Source organism: Mytilus californianus, unplaced genomic scaffold, assembly GCF_021869535.1.
Source record: "Mytilus californianus isolate M0D057914Y unplaced genomic scaffold, xbMytCali1.0.p SCAF_8, whole genome shotgun sequence".
In the NCBI taxonomy this organism is placed as follows: domain Eukaryota; kingdom Metazoa; phylum Mollusca; class Bivalvia; order Mytilida; family Mytilidae; genus Mytilus; species Mytilus californianus.
Genome location: NW_026262734.1, coordinates 55,495,221 through 55,516,356, shown reverse-complemented (window position 1 = coordinate 55,516,356; position 21,136 = coordinate 55,495,221). Strand labels below are relative to the sequence as shown.

Below are 21,136 nucleotides of genomic sequence, written 5' to 3'. Positions count from 1 at the left end.
TTCGTCGCTTCCTTTGGTATTTTTTTGTACAAACACTCCATCCAGAGGGTGTATTTTAACATAAGAACGTTCTATCAATGTTATTCATGTATGCATGCACGGACATACGAATCAAAAGAAAAATAATAGCACGAATTCAATGCGTGTAAACATTGTGAGCACTTTTCGGAATATACAAGAGCGTGATTTAGACATACTACCCTCTGTTATTTCCTGATTTTGTTTATTATAATACGTGATTTTAGGAAAATTAAAATGGTCCTTAATATTAAGCAATAAACAAACGAAATATTTCTGATATAATTATTAATCAATTAAATTGTAGGTTATCTATCCATTTTTTGCAAAACCGACTGATTTTTATCTATTTTTGAAAAGTTAAGGTAGCTCAATAGGTACCTTATACTTAAGTAAAATCTTAGACGTTTTCTTAGTTTAAGAGGTTTTATGCATACCACTTAAGTTTTGTGGGAGTGACTTAAACCAACTAAGAATTTACTAAGGAAATACTTAGTTTAAGATGTTTTATGCATACCACTAAGGTAAAAATGGCGGAGTTTCCTAAACTTAAGTGTTTACTAAGGAAAATCTTAACTTAAGTAGCTTTATGCATACGGGCCCTGGTGTCTTTAATGAGATTTTTATAATATTAGGGGAAATAATAAGAATGATAATACTTTTGTCATTTAATTACTTTTCTGATTTTTGTAAGAATGTTTATATTTGAACGGGAAAACACTTGTACTGCCGCTTAATTTGCATCGTTTAATCTGGCTTGTTGATAAAGCTGTGAATAAAATAGGTGATGAAAGTATTGATGTTTTTTATAAAATTTTCCAGTTGTGCACTTCACTGATATATTAATCACGTTTGCTTTCATTTATTAGTCGTGCAACTCAATCCGCAAACTTTATGAAAGCTATTAAAGCACAAGCTAGGATTATCACCTACATTATTATGTATTAGGAGGTTATGGATTTTTGTCTTAGTCAGAAAATTTTTTTCGCGAACATTTTTTTTTAGTTTTTCGACGCTATCAATCTATATTTTCAAAATTTAGCACTATAAGGTATGGGGAAAATCTGGGCTACTAAGTTAAGATTTTCCCTAGTAAACCCTTAAGTTAAGGAAACTGCGCCCTTTTTACCTAAGTGGTATGCATAAGAAATCTTGAACTAAGTATTTCCTTAATAAAATCTTCGTTATTTTAAGTCACGCCCACAAAACTTAAGTGGTATTCATAAAACCCCTTATACTAAGAAAACGCCTTAGATTATGCTTAAGTCTAAGGTAAATTTTCCAAAATAGCTAAAAAACAGTCGAAAGCATGCGTTATTTGCAGAACATTTATAGATTAACTACCATTTAATTGATTGAAAATTATATCAGTAATATTTCGTTTGTTTATGGCTAAATATTAACGATCATTGTAATTTTCTTAAAATCACGTATAATCAACAAATCAAGAGATAACAGAGGGCAATTATATAACTTCATTCTTCCCTTATTTCTTAATCTCGTTGTTGTGTATACCGAAAAGTACTCAGTTTTTACAAGACATCGGTTGAATTTTGAATTTTCAACTTTTTAGTTTGATTCTTAAGATGAAGGGCAAATTTCTCCTGAACTTGTTTCACTTAGCGAGAATATTGCTAAGTACGTCAAGATGTTGATTATACCTTACCGTAAACATATGAATTTAATAATGTGTTTTAGTAAAGATTGTAGGACTTTTAAAAAATGCCTTTGTTTTTATATGGATTCGTGGAAAGTTTATCCTACCCCTTTTTTGTGGTTGTAAAAAGGAAGTGATAAAAAAGTGTATTTCAAATCGAAATAGATTTTTTAAAACCCCAAAAGAAAATGTAAGCAGGGCTCTCGAAGGGGGACGGAAACCCACCAGAAGCTGAACGATTACAATAAAATTCTTTTTGAAAAAAAATCTTTTATAAAATTATTTGTTATCACATGCTTACGATGCTACACTGGTGCTACGCCATTGAAACCTTTATCATGTTTTGTTACAATTTAAAATATATTGTTGCATCGAAACGTCAACTTTTTCTCTATGTGCCAATTTATCATCTGTTTCAACATTGTACTATGTTACGCATTATTAAATTGTTTTACATACCAACATTAATTTAACCCCAGCTCTTAATAAAAGTATGTATTGATCAATCAAAGTAAATAATCATAACAAACCTTTACACGGATGAGTACATACGATGAGTTGATATATATCATACGGTAATTAGAGAAAGGTTCCGATTTAAGTATTCCTTAGTTAAGTGAAGACTTAAGTAAGTTTATGCATACGAATTAAGAATTTTACTTAACTAAAAGAATTCTAAGTGAAATTTAAGTTTAAGGAACACTTAAGTTAAGATGTTTTATGCATACGGGACCAGGCTTATAATTTGTTAGGCAAGGCGGTCGTTTCCCCTATATAAGACTCATCAGTAACGCTCGAAATAAATTAGATAGATGGCCAAACGATCTTGAAGAGTAAAAAAAAAAACGAAAATTCCCATAAAGTTGTGCTAAATACGGATAAAGCAATCTACTCCTGGAGATAGAATAACCTTAGTATTTCGAGTATATTTCATCATTTTATAAACAGTAAATTTACGGAACATGAACATGATATTTTAGGTCAGCACAAACGAAAGATAATAGGCTTTTAATTTGTTACGACACGACGTGTTTTGTCTACAGACATGTAAGACTCATCAGAACCTAGAAAAAAAAAAACAATGTCAGACTGTGGTGCCTTTCGTCGTTTTTATGCCATGTTGCGACCTTTTTATGTCTATAGTTATTTACCTCGGTTAATTGATTAGATGCAAATTTGATATTCTGCAGTTGGCCCATATAAGACAATCATACAAAAATACAGTTAGTCCTTTTTGTTCACAATATTAATGATACTACAATTGATTGCTTCTGTGAGATATATGGAATAGATCGTTTGGCGTTTGCCATCTTGGCGACATTTTGTATAGATTTGAACAACATAAAAAAAATTGTTTGGTTAAAATGATCATGTGAATACATTACTTAAATCTTAATTGTCACTTACATTTTTGAATCGAGTACCCGAAATAACTTTCAAGTGGCTTGTTCTTTACTCCATATTTTGGAATAGGTGTTCGTATTACTTATGGTTTTATGTTGTTTTATGAAAAAAAAAAACGAAATGTCTCCCGCACATACAGAGAGTGCTTATTTTTCCTGAGCAGCAAAGTTTATCTCCGTTTTTTGTTTGGATTCTCGATGTACAATCTGTAGTAATATTTTGCGTAGTGTTTTTTGGAATGTTGTCTGTTTATGTTTTATTTTAATAGATTATAGTAAAATTAATCGTTCTTAGACATATTTACTTGTCAATTGCTCCTGTTATCCTAGAATAATTTGTGCGTTTTGTTTCATTAAAATTTTAATTCTTATGACACAACTTATTACAGGTTTGTTGAACTCAATGTCTCCCGATTAAAAAAAAGAAAATGCACATTTATAAAAATTGTAATTACTTTATTAACGGCCTATGCACTTCTTTGCAATTCTGAGATTAAATTATAATGTCTTTTGTAAAGTGTTTTATATCAGAGTAAAACAGTATCCACATTGACTACGAGGAAGAAACTTTAACAGTTCATTGGAAAAAAGATTGTCTTTTGCGTAAAATAAATTATTTCTTTCATCGGACAAGCATATCAAATAATTCAGTGAATTCAACAAAAATTTGTAACACAAACTGTAATGAAATAAAACAAATTGCTTTCTTTAAAAAAAGAAAAGCAATACGTGAACCCAAGACCGCTGACTGGTCACCAAAATATTGTTGCTGAATTTTTGTTTGCTTTTGAATTGACTCTGAATAATTGTCTGTGAATAGAAGAAGATAATGATGATGTTAAAACACCTTTATTAAAAATATGTAATTGTGTGTAGATTCTTGCACAATTCAGTTGAAAGCAATGATGGATAGGTGTGAATAGAAAAGTGTATATCCGACTATTTTATTTATTACTTGGGAGTGTACATCATTTTTCACAACAATTTTGCAAATCCCAGTTTCTACAAACCGGATGTCTAATGCAAATTGCATAAACCAATCGCAATATAAATTTAAGCACTCAGTATGCTTTATAATCTGGATGCCTTTATTTTATCTATCATATCTTCATATTCTGTTTCTTATAACGAGACTCATTTTGGTCTCATAAAACATCTCGAATTTTAAGGATTTCATGATTTTACTTAAATCAATCCAAATATTCTACAGGAAAACTTGGTTTTGTAGAATATCTTATTTTCAGAAGTTTTATGAATACCTGAACATACTCTAAAACCAATTTATATAAAAAGATATGTAGATATAAAAAGATACCAGGATTAAAATGGTGTACGCTAGACGCGAGTTAAGTCTACAAAGAATCATCAGTGACGCTCGAATAAAAAAGTTAAAAAGGCCAAATAAAGTACGAAGTTAAGTAATCTATTCCTTGAGTAGAAAATCCTAAGCATTTCAAAAATGTCAAAGTTTATAATAGGACAGTGACTCAAAAAAAGAGAAAACAAAAGAGAAACAGCTAGAAGTCATAATACCGTAAGTAACGATGACCGTGTTTGAAAGTCACATGTCAAGCTCTTACTGCCGTGTCCTGGTTTTAGATAAGAAAAGCGAAAATTCGTATTCACGAGTGAAATTAATATTTATGCATGCACGTGGTATTTTTGCGCAAGAAATAGAAAATAGAAAGCATACGAACTGATACTCCGGATAAGAATACGCATTTGCGTCATCACATATATTAATCTAATAGTTGATTTCGGATGTCAAACTACCTACCTCAATTGTTTTGATTCCGGATTCATTGACATTTTATCCGGGATTTTTGTGAACACAAACAGATAGGGTGATATATAATATGAATGATAGCTGGTCAACACAATGAATACAATTTTCAAAATAGTACCATAGTACATAGATTTAGATGCTATAAGGTTGAACTATTAGAACAAACGAAAAAAAAAGAAAAAGAAATGAAATTTTATAATTAACATACATTCCTGATAGTGGATTTTTTCCGAAAATTTAGAATACAATATCAATAAATACAAACGTCAAGTATTTACGGATGGACATTTTATTTATCAAATCAATCTCTTCTTAAAGTCTACCATTCCACTATATGAATATATTGCTATACAAAATATAAGCAGAGACTTATGAATCCATACTAAAACAGTATAAAATAATTAACGTTATGACAGTAATTGAATTTTTTTATGATTATTGTAAAATATTTAAAGATGCAAGCATTTAAAAATCCGTGTGAATTGAAACCATGCTAGTATTTTTTCATTCACGACCGTTTAAATTTTAGATTTTTAGCTAACTTTAGGTACGCATCCCTGCTCATTGGTGCTCATACGTTGCATATGATTTTCATAATATAATGACTGTTCAAACCTGTGAGACATAATGCACGTATATATGACAATTTTATTTATATTCCATTAAGAATAAGTTTTATAAACTTAATAATGAATATTCTCTTGGTCTGGTAGTATCTATTAATTAAATTAGATATTTTTGACTGAACAATTCTTTTGTTTAATTATCTTTCTGCTTTTCGACCACTGTGTTTCCGACCTAAGATAAATATTTTTAACAGACATATCATTTTCGTAATTTTCTTCATGCTTTCCGACATTTTCCCATGCTATGATTGAAATACAAAATATAAAATGATAAACGTTCAGAAATAATCAGTTTGTTCTGGGACGTTATATGAAACGGGGACCCAATAATTTCCCCCATTACTTCAATGCAATTTTATCCAAATTGAGGGGCAGATTTTTTATTCCCTATATTAGACTGCAAAATTTAAATTACTTTCTCACACTTGTAGCCCCCTTTATGGTTTCTGTGAGAATTCTTGGAAGGTCACGACCGGCATTTAAGAGAGCAATACTGTTTTGAGTATTAAATAGGTCATTTTATTAACTTCCTGGTTAAAATTGAAAATAAACTTTGGACCATTTACTCAGACAATCATCCATCCTATACATTTCAGAATAACTGAAAATTTAACAGAAGTTGAAAGTTTAACGAATACCCTTTAGATATACTACAAATTTAAGCATCTTTACATAATTTTCATCTCGGTACAAAAATATCCCATTTAAAAGATGGCAGATTTATCAAAGGACTTCATTCGTGGGTACTGGACTGGTATCCTGCAACTGGGATCCTATTCCATATATCAATAAACCATTCCTAGGTTTATTGTCATAATGCACAACAGCACGCTGTATTAAATACTAAACACACAACGCGTACAGGGACCATTTCAAAGCATGAATTATATAATTGCGTTATCATTATACTTGATATTTAATAAACATTCACATTATTAAAAACCCATATGTTTTGTCAAAAGGCAAATAGCTTCTAACATATAAATGGTTTTTTGACTGCAACCTAGTCTTTATTGTTTTACTTTCCAATCTACAAATGAACTTTGATTGCTGAAATATACCATGTCACGTGGTAGCCTATCCATATAGAGGGACCGTATCAAAGACATAGGTAACTACCTGTATAAATGATCGAAAATTTTCGAGACGTTCCGAGAATCTTGATTCCGAGAATATCGAATGGCCCACAGACACTTCCAAAACTCACCAATATATAAGCGTGAGGGTGGGGTTCACGCACAAAAAGATGTTTCAAAATCTGGATATTGTTTCAAAATTATAATGAAGTGCATTTTTGGATTCCTCAAATTCGATATGCAAATTCGAAACTATTGTGCAGAATTCAAATAATTGTTCATATCTTTGTTGACAAGAAGCTGCTGTTATATGTGTACTGTTTTCTGTCGGTTAAAAACTATTGATAACAGAGGATACCTGTACAATTAGTTATCAACTAAATGATCATCTTCCTGTCAAAGTAAAAGCAGGTATAGAATTGGTCTTCTCTCGACAGGAGGTAACAATCGTTGTCAAATGGCGTCGTTTGTTTGGATTTGCGGGATGATTAAATTTGCAGCCACGTCTGGTCAGAATTGTAACGTTTTAATCCGATGCCTCGTGTTGAGAGAGTGCTACGCTGTCTGCACGTTATTAATTCTTGCAACAACTCGTTGAGGGATCCGTACTTTGTCTGTTTCAAGTTAAAATTTCTGGACTTTGTTAAGGGGAATGTATAAGTATGCTGCCACGTACGGTCGGTGTTTTAGTTATTTGTTTTTCTGCTTTGTATCGATATGATGAGTTACGACCTTTTCAACTGATTTTTAAAGGGTGTTCCTATGTTGTACTGTAACACCACTGTTCCAGGTTAGGGGAAGGGTTTGGCGTTAGCAAACATGTTTTTATCCGCCACATTCTGTATGTAATTGCCTGTCCAAAGTCAGTAGCCTGTTATTCAGTGGTTGTCGTTTGTTGCTGTTTATCGTATTTTTTTTAAATTGTTTTGTAATTATTCTCTGTTTTGAATTTTTTTACATTTGTCCCTTCGGGGCCGTTTACATCTTACTATACGGCATGGGTTTTGATCATTGTGGAAGACCGTACGGTGACCTATAGTTGTTAATTTCGATGTCATTTGGTCTCTGGTGGATAGTCCTCTCATTGGCAATCATATTGCATCTACTTATTATATTATCATATTCAAATATTGATGACACAGTGTGAAATAAGTTATTTACATTCTTTCCTTTTGAGTATTCCGAAATTATCCCAGTTACCATGTTATCACTGAATATGTATTGGTATACAATGTACGATTGTAAGCATGTTAATCGTCCTTCAGAGTGATGTGTGCGGGTTACTATCTCATTTCAATCCATTCCGGTTTTTTTTTTATTTTAATGTGTACTAGTTGAATACTGGCAGCTGTCCCAAGTCAAGAGCCTATAATCCAGTGGTTGCCGTTGGGTTTAGTCTGTCATGTTTATTTCTCGTCAATTATTTTTGTTATAAATCATGCCGTTGGATTTCTCGTTTGAATTCTTTTACATTTTGTCATTTTGGGCTCTTTTATAAAGCTGACTATACGTATGGATGACTTCATGGTGACCTATAGTTTCTTTAATATACGTCATTTGGACTATGGTGGATAGTATCATGAAATAGAAGTCCCTTCATAATTAAAGTTCAAAATAGAAAAAAAAACCAAACATTCTGGAATATTATTTCTACTGCAACAAAAATATTACAGTATTTGTTCCTAACGGATTAAATGATATAGATTATTTGTTTTAAAAGAACATATATCATGGCATTGATTATAACAAAGTTTCCTGGGGAACTGTTGTTACTAGGCCAAAAAATATACGTTGACAATAGCTTTCTTATTGGCGATCATACTGCATCTTCTTTTTTTCATAAACATAATAAATGTGGTTTTGTTATATAGATGCATGTTTACTAAACCAACAATAAGGGGTTTGAAATAAAGCCCAGAAGAGCTGACAAATAGTTATTCTGATAGAACAAACAAAACAAGTCATTTAAATATGAATTTATTGCTGACAATGTAATGACACATATATACATCATATGTTAAACACAAGCGATAAGAAATGCATTTTTTTGTAAAATCTCATGTCTTTTATGTTATCACGCTCTTCCAAGGCAACACATGTTGATAAGCACTGCTGTAAGATACAGAAGAATGTTCCCAGATACTCCTGAAAACGACACAAACAATTATATGTATATTAAGCTTTGTCAAAGGGTGTGATTCGCATTGAAGTGGGAAAAAAAACCATGGAATACCTAATAATTGTTTTTGACATACTGTTTTTATATTATTTTAAAGAATATCGCATTATACATTAAAATGATAAAGAATCTACCTAATGATACGAACATGAAAAATTGTCAAAGAGAGGTGACATTATATATGAAATATAAAATATCGTTGACGGCTAAAATCTCATAAAAGTGTGATATGATTTCCGTTTTGTTGAACTTGCAGTAATCTCTTTCGCTTGATGTCAGACAAAACTATTTAAGATGGAACCAGAGTAAACTCGCCATTAAGAACGACCAAGTCTTGTCGTGTATTATATATAAATACATATCTATAAAGATCTTGATAGGTTGAACTGGATAAATGGGAACCAAATTTTAAGTTAGAGAACACGGAAGAACAATAACAAGAACTATTTCTCGAGTAGACCATTTTTTTTATTTCAATAGATCTTATAGTCATTGATAACGATAATAAGGACAAGAAACGGTTCAATTATATCGCCACAAGCATTTGTTTTATTAAAGAATGTCCAATCATATAGTCTATGTATAAACAATTGGTTATGCAAAAATTTTCTGCATGCATCATTATGTAAACTATCTGGATTATTTCAAGTGATCTTTATTTGAACATTGAAATTGCATTGTAATAAATAAATGTAATATTATACAATAGATTTAGTGAAAGTTTATATATATATTTATCTTTAATAAATAATCATTTGTATGTTTAAATATCTGAATAAACTTAAGAATCGTATTGACCAAGATTTCTAAAAGTATAAAGTCCCAATTTCTTGCTATAAACAGAAACTTTTTTTGTTAACTTTCCTCAATACTGACAGTTGCACTCTTAACTAAATTGCAGTAAAAAATAGAAAGAAAAAGGTGTTTAATACCTTCACTTCCATTTGCACCATTAAAGCGATCAGCAACAGTAAATGATACAGATGAAGTCTCTTCTCTGTATTCATGCAGAGGGTGGGATTCTATGTTGGAGCTACGCCTCCGTCTGCCTGCTGCTTGTGGTTGACATGTCTGTTGAATAGAATAATAATAAATGCTATAAAACTGCATGGGTGTACATTTTTTGTGTGCACAATACGTCCATTTAATTCCCCACTAGAACACATATTTGTTTAGGAGCCAGCAGAATCTCTCCTCCGAGTGCAGGATTGTCTCGCTGTGTTTAAGACCCATTGGTGGCCTCGGGCTGTTTCCTGTTCTTTGGGCGGGTTGTTGTCTCTTTGACACATTCCCGGTCTCCATTCTTAATTCTATTTTCAAATGGTTTCGGAATGGTGTGTTTTTTTAGAAAAAAAATCATACCTAACAGAAGTTATTAAATTGTTTTTAAACACATCACAAAATGTATTCTCTTGTTTCTAGCTTATAATTACACTTTAGCAATGTCCGTTTATCAGTTGTACAGCAGAATCTCCCGAAATCCTTCCTAGAATAAGTTTATGTAAAAAATCACCAGGATAATAACGCTCATCGTTACAAAAAAAGTAGAAAAACAATGCCTTTAAAATTTAAACGGCGTCATCATCTTTTTTTATTCGATTTTACGTATTTTAGATATATTTTGCCTCTAAATTAAATGATGATTAAACGGGCTTCGTGAAATTGAGCGGCAAATATACTATTATCGTTTCATGTAGTCGGGAAGCACACATACGGGTTTAAGGATAAAAATGCTTTGTACTCGAATATAATATAACAATCAGGAGAATTGGTATCATTGCAAAGAAGACAACTATGGATCAAAGTTCAAATGAAGTGGATGCTAGCGATTATAGAAACCGTACAATGTACGGCTTGTAAGAATGAGAAAAAACCGTATTGTCGGCTATAAAAGCCCCGACATGAAAATGTGTAACAATTCATTTACATATTATTAAAGTAGAATGTCATCTAATAATGTAGTATAATACTGAAGCTATAAATTTCATAAATGTATACACACGTTTACTGCACTGATGCATGCTGAATCTGATGATAGACAAATATAAGCGGAGCATTCAATCGTAACACTGCTTGAATCAACAAAACGAAAGGCATACATGTCTATCGAAATTGTTTCATTGTTGATTGTCCACTTATCCCCCATGATAGCCATGTCATTGGATTTGCAGGTAGAGCTGAAAAAAACAAATGATAAAAATCAGTGTACAAGTACAAACATATGTCACAAATATACTGACATGTGTTCTCTGCTAATGTGGTAAATTTTAAAATTGCTAAAACGTTTTGGGTTTAAGTTTAAATGTTTAATTTCTGTGCTTATGTTACATTTTAATGTGTGTTAGATCCATGTGCTGATTTATATTATATTATTATGTGTGCTAACTCCTAACCTTATGTGTGTTGTCTCAAATGAATCTTTACTTATTACAATGTTTTATATGTATTTTGTAGTCGGTTGCCGGAGCTTTTACAAGCTCATGTGTATTGTATATATGTGCCGATTCTAAATAAAATGCGTTTGCTTAATGATTTTAAGAAATGTTAATGATATAAAAAACGGCATTAGACATTCAATAACTTTTATAGATTATGCATTAAGCATTTTAAAGCAGCCTTGGTTGTCGTGTATTAAATTATGAATCGTTAATTATATAAAGGACAAGAAACCTTATAAGGTGGATAATATTTAAAATTCAAGTACAAACATTGTTATATATAACTTACTTGATATCTATAAAGTAAGCATATGAAGAAAAAGAAGAAACAAAAACTTACTTTTCCCACAACAGGTATGGATCATTAATGCCCGTTGCGTTACATTTGATTGGGAAAATTTTGCTGTTTGCTGTAATAAAAACATACCTTATATTTTTTAAAATGATGGTTTTTGTGGGTCTAATGAATAAAAAAAAATAGTTGTATCGATCTATGATAACTTTAATGCTAATCAAGAAAAAAAAAATGTTAACAGTAATGTCTATCATGAAAACAGACTAAAAAGTCAGACAAAGCGTTAATTCTTTAAATATTCTTCTACTTGCTATCTGAGAAGTTGTTATACTAGAAAACATTAAAGACTGAAAATTGGTGTTTTCTTTATCAAAATGTTTCCTAGTGACAAAACACATATTATTCACAATTTTTTCAGTTTATGACAATTATAGTAAAACCTGTCGCCTTATTTGAATATCAATAATAAGACAACACTTGACCGAACGACGCATGGATGAAAGAGAGCATTGCAGAGTGTAACCCGTAGCAGCGGTCGATCACAAGTGGTCTTAGTATACCACACGCAACAAAGTTGTGTAGGGTATTATGTTTTGACCCGTTTGTCCGTCAGTCCAGTTCTTGTCATCGCAACTCCTCTGCAACAGCACAACAGAATTTCACAAAACTTTGTAGATAATAAGCTAAAGGACATTACATGTGTAAGACTGAGATCAACGTCTGGTCTCTAATCGACGTCCGTTCCTGAAATTGACGACCAAATCTGACGTCATAATAAAATTAGATTCTAAATCGACGGCCAATTCGTGATATGCCCCTCTAATCGACGTCTTTCTTCTTGTTATCAAATTGACGTCCAATTTTTGACTTCTCTAATCAACATCCTTTTTACGGACTTGCCGCAATGACATCACAACTTTATTTATGTTGGTGGGTTTAACCTAAAACTCAAAAAGTTGTTGAAAAATATATAAGATTTTAAATCTTACAGAGTCCAAATGGTAATACGTTTCAACAATTGGCTGTACTTTTTTATTCTGTTTATTGTTAATGTCACTCGATTATCTTTGTTGTTGGGTTGTTGTCTCCCTGTCGTATATTCACATTTATATGAATATGAAAATAATACGACAACGTAGATCGACTCCTTCCACCAAAATACTCAAAATGTGCATGTTAATGTAATAGGATGTCGGTGATGGTCTTATTATCGTTTTTCTGATGTTTGTCTTTTATTTCGAAAACGATATGAGAAAACAATTAGTTTCTTTAAGCAGCTGTAAAATACTATCATACCACATCTTCTTATTTTTATATTTACTGATAATATAAATAATAATCAAACAATAATAAACGATTACATAATATTGAACATCGACGAGAGAAGACATGTGACGTCGATTAGAGGGTAAATATTGGACACTAATTTGAAAACGCGACGAATAGATTGGACGTCCACCTGAGTACAACATATGTTGATGAGCATATCGACAGGGAAATTATGTTTCAATTTTTATTCTTTGAGTTATGCCCTTTGAACTTAGAATTTTGGCCTAGATATATAACTGCAACCATTTGTCTTCGTGACTCCTCTGAAACCACAAAACAGAATTTCATGAATTTTGAATATTATTAGAACAAACTATATGTAGATGCGTAAATCGACAGGAAATTATGAATTAATATATTTTATGCCCCTTTGAACTTAGAATCTTGGCATCAATATACTACTACAACAGTTTGTCATCGCAGCAGCAGTTTTTCATCATTTGACTTTTGTAGGATTTGTGAATCTTTGAATTTGTTGAGATTTGGTTTTCCAAGTGACAATATGGGTGCGTAGGTTATGCAAGCATGATCACAATGGGTTCTTTCATCTTTTAATATTCATATACGGCGATTAATTTTACTAGTTATTATATATATGATGTTTTTAGGTGAGGTTGAGGAATTTGTGGCAGATGTTCGTTCTCCTTATTTGTTTTCCTAACGAGTTTTCTACGATTCAGGGTAAAATATTTTGCCCCATAACACACATTTGTCTTTTCATATAAGACCTCAATAGCTCATACAAGGCCATTTACTAAAATTTAAGCAGATTCTAGATTTTTTTTCGTTCCATTTGAGACCCAAGTAATATCAATGCAAATATAAGGTAAAAGTCCGAGTCAGCATTTTCCCCGTCATTTTTTAAAATCAAATATCTCGAAAAAGAGCTCCATAACCTATCAATATTGATAGCTTATTTTGTTCCTTAACTAATGATCTTCGAATTTATAGTATCGATTTTAAATTCTAGATTTTTAAAATGTCTCCTAAGTACATCCGTAAGCTACAAAAGAGTTTTTAATATCAAAGCGCAAATATTTAGTTCGAAGTCTGATTTGAGGGTCATGTAAAAGGCGGGGACAGTCACGTGAGTGAAAACCAACGAATTATTACATATATGACATTATCAGAATTTATTACAATGGGAACATTATATAAATCACCATCATCTAGACGATTATGTTCTCTATCAATTGTTATATTCTAACCAGAGATACTTAGGATACAATTGAAACGCCGGTCGCTTGCAATGCCCCCCCCCCCCCCCTTTCAAATAAAAATGCAAATACATACCGGGTCAATCTAATTAAAATATAGATCTCGGATTTCGTTATACTACGTTATACTACATACGAGAAGTATGTAGTATAACGTAGTATAACGAAATCCGAGATCTATATTTTAATTAGATTGATACCGGGTCCCTTTATTTTCAAAGATAATAATTGTCCAATGTCTACTGCAGTTTTTAATTCGTTTTTATCTTTGTAAATTGTAATATCGATTCCTGGTCTGTTTGAAGGTGTTAACTCTTTATGGATATAAGACGGAATTGTTGACCTTGAGAAAAAAAAAACAAGAAATTTCTTTAAAGCAATTGCTGAATAATGTGACAAAAGGCAACTGATATGAAACCAACCGTACTTTTTAATCACAAAGTTTGAACTGTATTCTACGTTAAAGTGCGATAGGTAATTTCATACTTGAACATGTTGAAAGAACTATACTTTATATTTGTCTTCCCAAAAATGTGGTCTTCCAAAACAAGATACTAGTGAACAGAAACCGTTACATACGTTTTTCTTAATGATCCTCCAATTTCATTGATCGAGAAACCTTATCCGTAATGATGATGTTAACGAGAATCGAAACTTTGACAGGCAATTATACTGAAGAAACAATATAATATTCAAAATTACTGCCCAAAAGTTATTAAAATCAAACAATCAAAACACTGTTGTCCATTCTACCAACTATCCAATTTTTATAAAATAGAGCCTAGCACCCTTTTTTATATTTTGTTTGTTATTGGGAACTAGTTGTTTTGGCGTCGCACAACAAAACGTGACGGCATTGAATTGGGGCAATAGAAAACATATCAACAATTTTCGATAAGGTTCTTATTGTTCAGTCATTAGTTTTTTTCCTGTGTAATATTTTGTTGTCTGCTGTTTACTTTTTTGTAATTTGTAATTTGAAAGTTTGCCCACATTTTCTACGAGCCTTGCATGAGATCCTGTCAGTATGTCGTTTACTTTTTAATCAGAAGTGCATTCGCTGATATAAACGCATGACGATTTCAATAACTTGCACATTTTGAGGTTGCTTTCAGCAACTGCAAGTTTTTTTGACACCATGATATTTATTGTTTTTTTCCTCGTTTTTCAAGGTTGATCATGTGGAGTATAATTCAGTGAAACATTAAAGTAAATCTATATAACCTAACATTTTAAAAATGCTAACACTTTTTTTAAGAATGACTTTTAGTATGATTATAAATTTGAGTTGATTTTTTAGCCGGCTTTTTCAAAGTTTATTATGAAAAGTGAGTGTTAAAATATGATTCAAGTATAGATAAAAATAAAGGAAACATAGGAATGAATAAAAAAAAAACCCCAAAGATATCGAAAGAATATCCTGCTTCCTTGGACTACGTTCCAGATATTAGCTGAAAGCCATACACTGTCACGAGAATATTAGTATATATGTAACGTTCTGATTATTGCGATCGGGAACCAGTCTATCGAAAGAACTACTTAGTGTACCATTCATCCCATATTCTTTATTTGAGTCTTGCGCGTACAGTGTCGTGTTCCTTAATTGGATCAAATAACAAGCAATGTTGTCAATAAAATGAAATAACTTTACATCTGACTGCTTTAACTATAACCTTCTTTCTAAGATATAAATTGCCGTTACATATCGGCGAACTCCTTCGTTGTAGGATGACTAATGCGCTACATACCAATCAAAAGGATGTTTAAATATAAAGATTTACCCTATTGAAAAGGAAACAGCTTTAGCTCTTGCAACGTATCCACCAGATTTGCATTCCAATTCATAATAATATGGATGGCCGGCCACAACCTTTGCGTTCGTCTCTTTTTCGTCATATATCACATGAATTTTTTTATACATGTTCTGAAAGAAAAAAAAAGTAAGATCAGTTTATCAAAATGAAACAAAAGATTTAATGCAAGTAATTTCTTCAAGAAAATTTCAATCACTGAGACATTTAAATCATGTACCTGTAAGAGATTCGCAGTTTATTATATAGACGTAAGCGTAGACCAAGAATCAACAAAACTAATTTTGATTTGCAAACTTTACACGGGTGACCAATATATATATAGCAGGAACTATCGATCCTTCCGGAGCACCTGTCTTAAACTCGCGTGTTGTTCAATATTTGGTTTTCGGTATATTGATTTGTAATTCTTATTTGTTACTTGTCGTATTTATTTTTGGTCATAACGTTTTCTTTCCATATAAGACTTGGTATTTTCTCTCTCCCTTATACATTTCGAGTAGTCTGCATATACCACTGCATATTCAATATTGAATTAATAATAACCGACAACAAATTTATTTTTCAGCAACCTACTCTTACGCTAAGCAGGAATGTTGTTTGTAATTGATACTTTATTGCATCTACAAAATATACATTTCGGAGACTTGAAAATAGCAAGAATAATTTATACTTATTGACTGGGTATGAGTGGAATAGTAAGTTTATTGTCCCCCGAGGTACAACTATTGCCCTGGGACTCTATTCACAAAAAAATCTTATGACTAAAATTGATCGTAAGTTATACTGAAACGTTCATGACTTGCGAGTGTTTTTACTCGTAAGATTTTTTGTGAAAAGAGTCGCTGATGCGTAGACGAGGGCAATAGTTGTATCCGAGGGGTCAATAAACTTACTATTACACGAATATCCAGTCAGTAAGTGTTTTCTTATACCGAAAGAGACAACAAACAATAAATGTTGCGGCTAAATCAACTATCGTAATATAAAAAACAGAAACACAACCATACTGTTCAACGTTTACTTCATATATATTCTGAATACTAAGTCTACGTCCTCCACTGACGTCAACCCTAGCTACAATATTAGGTAAAACGCGACGTCGCAACTCCCGCGGTATTATCAACATCCTCCAATCCCGTAGCTGCATTTGAAATTCCGCGAAATATAATGACACTTGCAGTCAAACAGTTTCAGCGAGGTCCAATAGTTGGAAACTATTGACCGGTCAAGTAGTTCAAAGCTTGCAATTTGAAAAATAGTCAAAATAATGTGTACTTATTTTATATAGAAAATTATCACTGAGGTATAATAATTTTAATTATACAGTTAATTACTTACTTCCCACTTGCACGTTCCCTCAGAAATATGACACATTGTTCCATTTCCAAAATCAATTACAACTGATTTCATCTCTATACCCTTACCAAAAATATTTTGAATTTGTCCACTTGAACAATCTAAAATACAATTGTACGTGTGTCAGTATATTCGGTTGTAGCTAATATTTTTGTTTAATATTTGAAATATTCTAGTATTCATTGGATATAAAACTATATTATTTTGCCTTTTCACATTGAATTCTGCACAAACCTACTGTGACCTTGTACTAGTACACTACTTCCTCACTCAATACATCTGCGAGTTATTTTATTTATTTGAGTTTAAGTTATTAAAGTAATATAATAATTAACATGGGAATTTAAGTAAAAAATCAATGTTGATTGAATTTAGAAAAGAGGCTGAAGATAGCAAAGGGTACACTCGAAACTCTCGAGTCGAGGAAAAACTGACAACACCATGATAAAAAACGATCAACAAAGTTTTCTCAAAGAGAGTGGAAAAATACCAAGTGGATATTCAAACTGATATGTCAAAAACAAACTGATAATGCCATTTCATAAAACGAAAAACGACAGAACACGCAATTCAACATTAAAAAACTAGAGACTGACCAACACGAGCCCACCAAAAACCGGTGATGATCTTGAATGCCCCGGAATGGTAAGCAGTAATTCAATTAAAACATACGCTTATAAAAAATGCGTTGTTACAGAAAAAATTATAAAAGAAAATCCCCGTAAAAATAGTAATTTAAATAATTGATATATTTTGAAATTATGAAATTACAAGAAATAAATAAAAGGAGATGTGGTGTACACAAGACAAACCAAAACTGATCAGAAATCTAGAGGAGAGAATAAGTTTTTAACAATAATCACATTTTTATACATATATTTCAAGCTTTAATTTGCAAAACGTATTGACAAATTAAGAGTAATTTAAAAAAAAGACTACATTAGATCTGCCAACTCAACAAAAAGATAGACACTTCAAAAATACCTGAAGATACATGGAATATATTGTCTCCGTTAACATTCCAGATTTTTCCATAAAAAAAATGAAACCTATCCATCCCATTGATTTTTTTTTTTAAATCAAACAGATCGGTGTCCTTTTTTTGCCTCATTATATTAGATTTTCTTAAAGAAATCTGTATGTCAAAATATATGACGAACAGCACAACTTTTCCTTTTCTATTATTAATTTTCCATTATTACTTGATAGTGATGTTCTATTAATAACTTCTCATGGAGTGTATATTTTTTTTAGTTGACTCGATATGTGCGTGTTTACACTAACGTCTAAGATCACAATACACTTAATGTTTTCATTGCTGATCAATTTTACAACCGAGATCAGAATATCATTAATTTGATAAAAACTAAATCCTATAAGAAATACTATACAGAAAACTAAAGACTGGTCATCGCTGATTTAGTGATGTAATGTAGAATATAACGATTCTACTTACAGAAAGGACAAGGTACGATAAGGCACGTTTTTGGCCCCCCTATTTTCTCATTTTTCAAATTTTGTTTTGGAAAGCTACTTAATATGTTAAAATACTCCCTGAGGTTTGAAGTTTGTTTGGTTGAACTTCAAACTTGGTGAGGTGAGGGGGGTAAACTTTCTGTTATTATTCAAATATTGTTATTATTATTCACTTTGCAGGTGTTCCGTACAACGAAGTTTTAGTTTTTAAGTGCCTGCGCCAAATGTGACCCAGGAATTTTTTTATTCCAATGTCATGAGAACTGTTTTTGCTGTATAAATCGCCATAATTTTCTCCGGGTCGAGTAGGCGCACGTTATTAAATTTTAAGAAACAATGGCCAAAAATCGTAATTTTTCCTTCTTTTGGCGTTTTAGATGCCCTTTTACCCCCCTCAGCTCACCCATTTTCTGAAATTAATGGTTTTGAAGTTCATCCAAACAAACTTCAACCTAAGGGAATATTTTAACGTGATAAGAAGCTTTCCAAAACAAAATTTGAAAAATGAGAAAATAGGGGAGCAAAAAACGGGCCTTATCGTACCTTGTCCTTTAATAACAAGTGGTATTTCACAATAAGCGTTTTACGATAATATCATTTGTTAAGCTAAGTGATATAAAAATTCGTCTTTAAATCTCTCATTTTTGGCTAAATAGAGTTGTATTTAAAATTATAATAAGACTGTTAATTGACTAGGATCAGTTTTCCTGCCGAAAGCGTAGGTTCTCTCCGACTTTTTCCACCAATAAAAACTGACCACCACGAAACAGCCAATACTGATGGAAGTGGCATTAAACACCATGGCGACATAGTGTGATGTCAGCAGGTTTGTAGTTAATTTTGATAGCTAAGGACTTCTCGTGTAAAGATTCTTATTGTATGTTCCTTTATTTACTTATTGTTGGTCTTCCGATCGAGATTTTAAAAAAAGGAGAGGGTTATTATATAAAAAGAACTACTAGTGAAATAACCCCGCAATGTTGGTGTGCCTGTCATAAATCGGAAATCTTGTTAGTAGATGTCTGGGTTTTTGTTTCTTGGAGAATTTGGTGCAGCATGAATGCAGATCATTGATAGTCTTAGTTAAACTTAATCATTACAGTTTAGAGATTCAGGTGTATTTTGAACGTGTATAGGTAGGCAACTGTCTATTATTGAATACTATGTTGACATCTATATAAAACTAGAGGCTCTCAAGAGCCTGTGTCGCTCACCTGTATCTACTGTGGCTTTGGAAATCATGTAAAATAAGGTTTAAATCATAATAAATAGTATTAGATAACCTAATAATGATTGAGGCCAAGTTTGGTTTAATTTGGCCCAGTAGTTAAGTTAAAAGCAGGTCATCCCACTACTAACCTGACTTGGGACAGGCACATAAAGAATGTGGCGGAGTTAACATGTTTGTGAGCGCTCATCCCGCCACTAAGCTAGTTGTCTTTTTAAATCTTCTTTGTTGCAATGATTCGTTCTCATTGACATACGTATATCAACAATCGCTTTTTCATCATTTTATCGTTGACATGCATCGTTCTTTCCACCAATGTTTATGTAAACTTTGTGCTTATTTTCTTATTTTCATTTGAAAAAAAAAAAATTTTATGTGGGGAAAGATGCATCCGTTAAAACCAGTTCCCTTAAAAAGTGAAATAATAGGTATAACATGTGTTATGTATATAAATACTCACTAAATTCCAAAGGGGGAGGAGGTGAAGTAGGAGTTAAAGTTGTTTGTGTTTCAACTATTGATGAAAAATAAAGCTGAAATAAAAAAAATATGTATGACAATTTTTGCATTTGAATATTTAATTATTTTTCAGACATTTACCAATCCGCTTCTGCATGATGTCATTATACGGATTACAACTTATTAGCGGGATTAAACATGATCGAGTATATACACTGCTGAATCTCTGAATTTCTGAGTTCAACGGAGGTTTTTGTTGATATTCTTGGTTCTTAGTCTTTAGTTTTCTGTGTAGTGTTTTCTGGATTCTTACTTGTCTTAACGTCGTATCATTTTGGGATAAAATTCTTCTGAGTTTTATTTTAAGAAAAAAATAATCGCCTTATGCCACATACGTGCATTTATTTTGAAGAAGATATCTTGCAAAAACAATTGCAAATCTTGGTTTTACGTGATTATAATCCTGAATTTAGAAATAATATAAAGACATTTCTTGCAACCGTACTCTATTAAGTAAAATGTGCACAACTTTTTGTATCATATGGAAATTGCTCATTGTTACAGGAGGACTTTTGTTCATTTATTGAAAACTTACCAATGATAGAATAAAAACTGCTGATACTGCCATTGTTTAGACAAACTGTGTGTGATAATACCTGAAATAATAATCAATTTGAAAAATCGTTACAATGTAACATTGTTGGAGTATACCTTTTCATAAACCTAGAGAACTGCATTTTTTCGGATTTTTTTCTCATAAATATAATACACAAATATTA

General features: G+C 31.8%; 1 protein-coding gene across 1 annotated transcript; it reads right to left on the bottom strand.

The window, feature by feature from the left end:
* Window positions 1-8,614: 8,614 nt before the first annotated feature.
* LOC127712302 (uncharacterized) lies at window positions 8,615-17,289 on the bottom strand. Its single transcript, XM_052218675.1, has 7 exons — window positions 17,177-17,289; window positions 15,806-15,948; window positions 14,225-14,367; window positions 11,524-11,593; window positions 10,748-10,922; window positions 9,678-9,816; window positions 8,615-8,711 (listed from the first exon to the last, which is right to left on the bottom strand). The coding sequence occupies exons 1-7, from the start codon at window positions 17,246-17,248 to the stop codon at window positions 8,641-8,643; spliced, it is 813 nt and encodes a 270-aa protein (XP_052074635.1). The 5' UTR covers window positions 17,249-17,289; the 3' UTR covers window positions 8,615-8,640.
* Window positions 17,290-21,136: the final 3,847 nt, after the last annotated feature.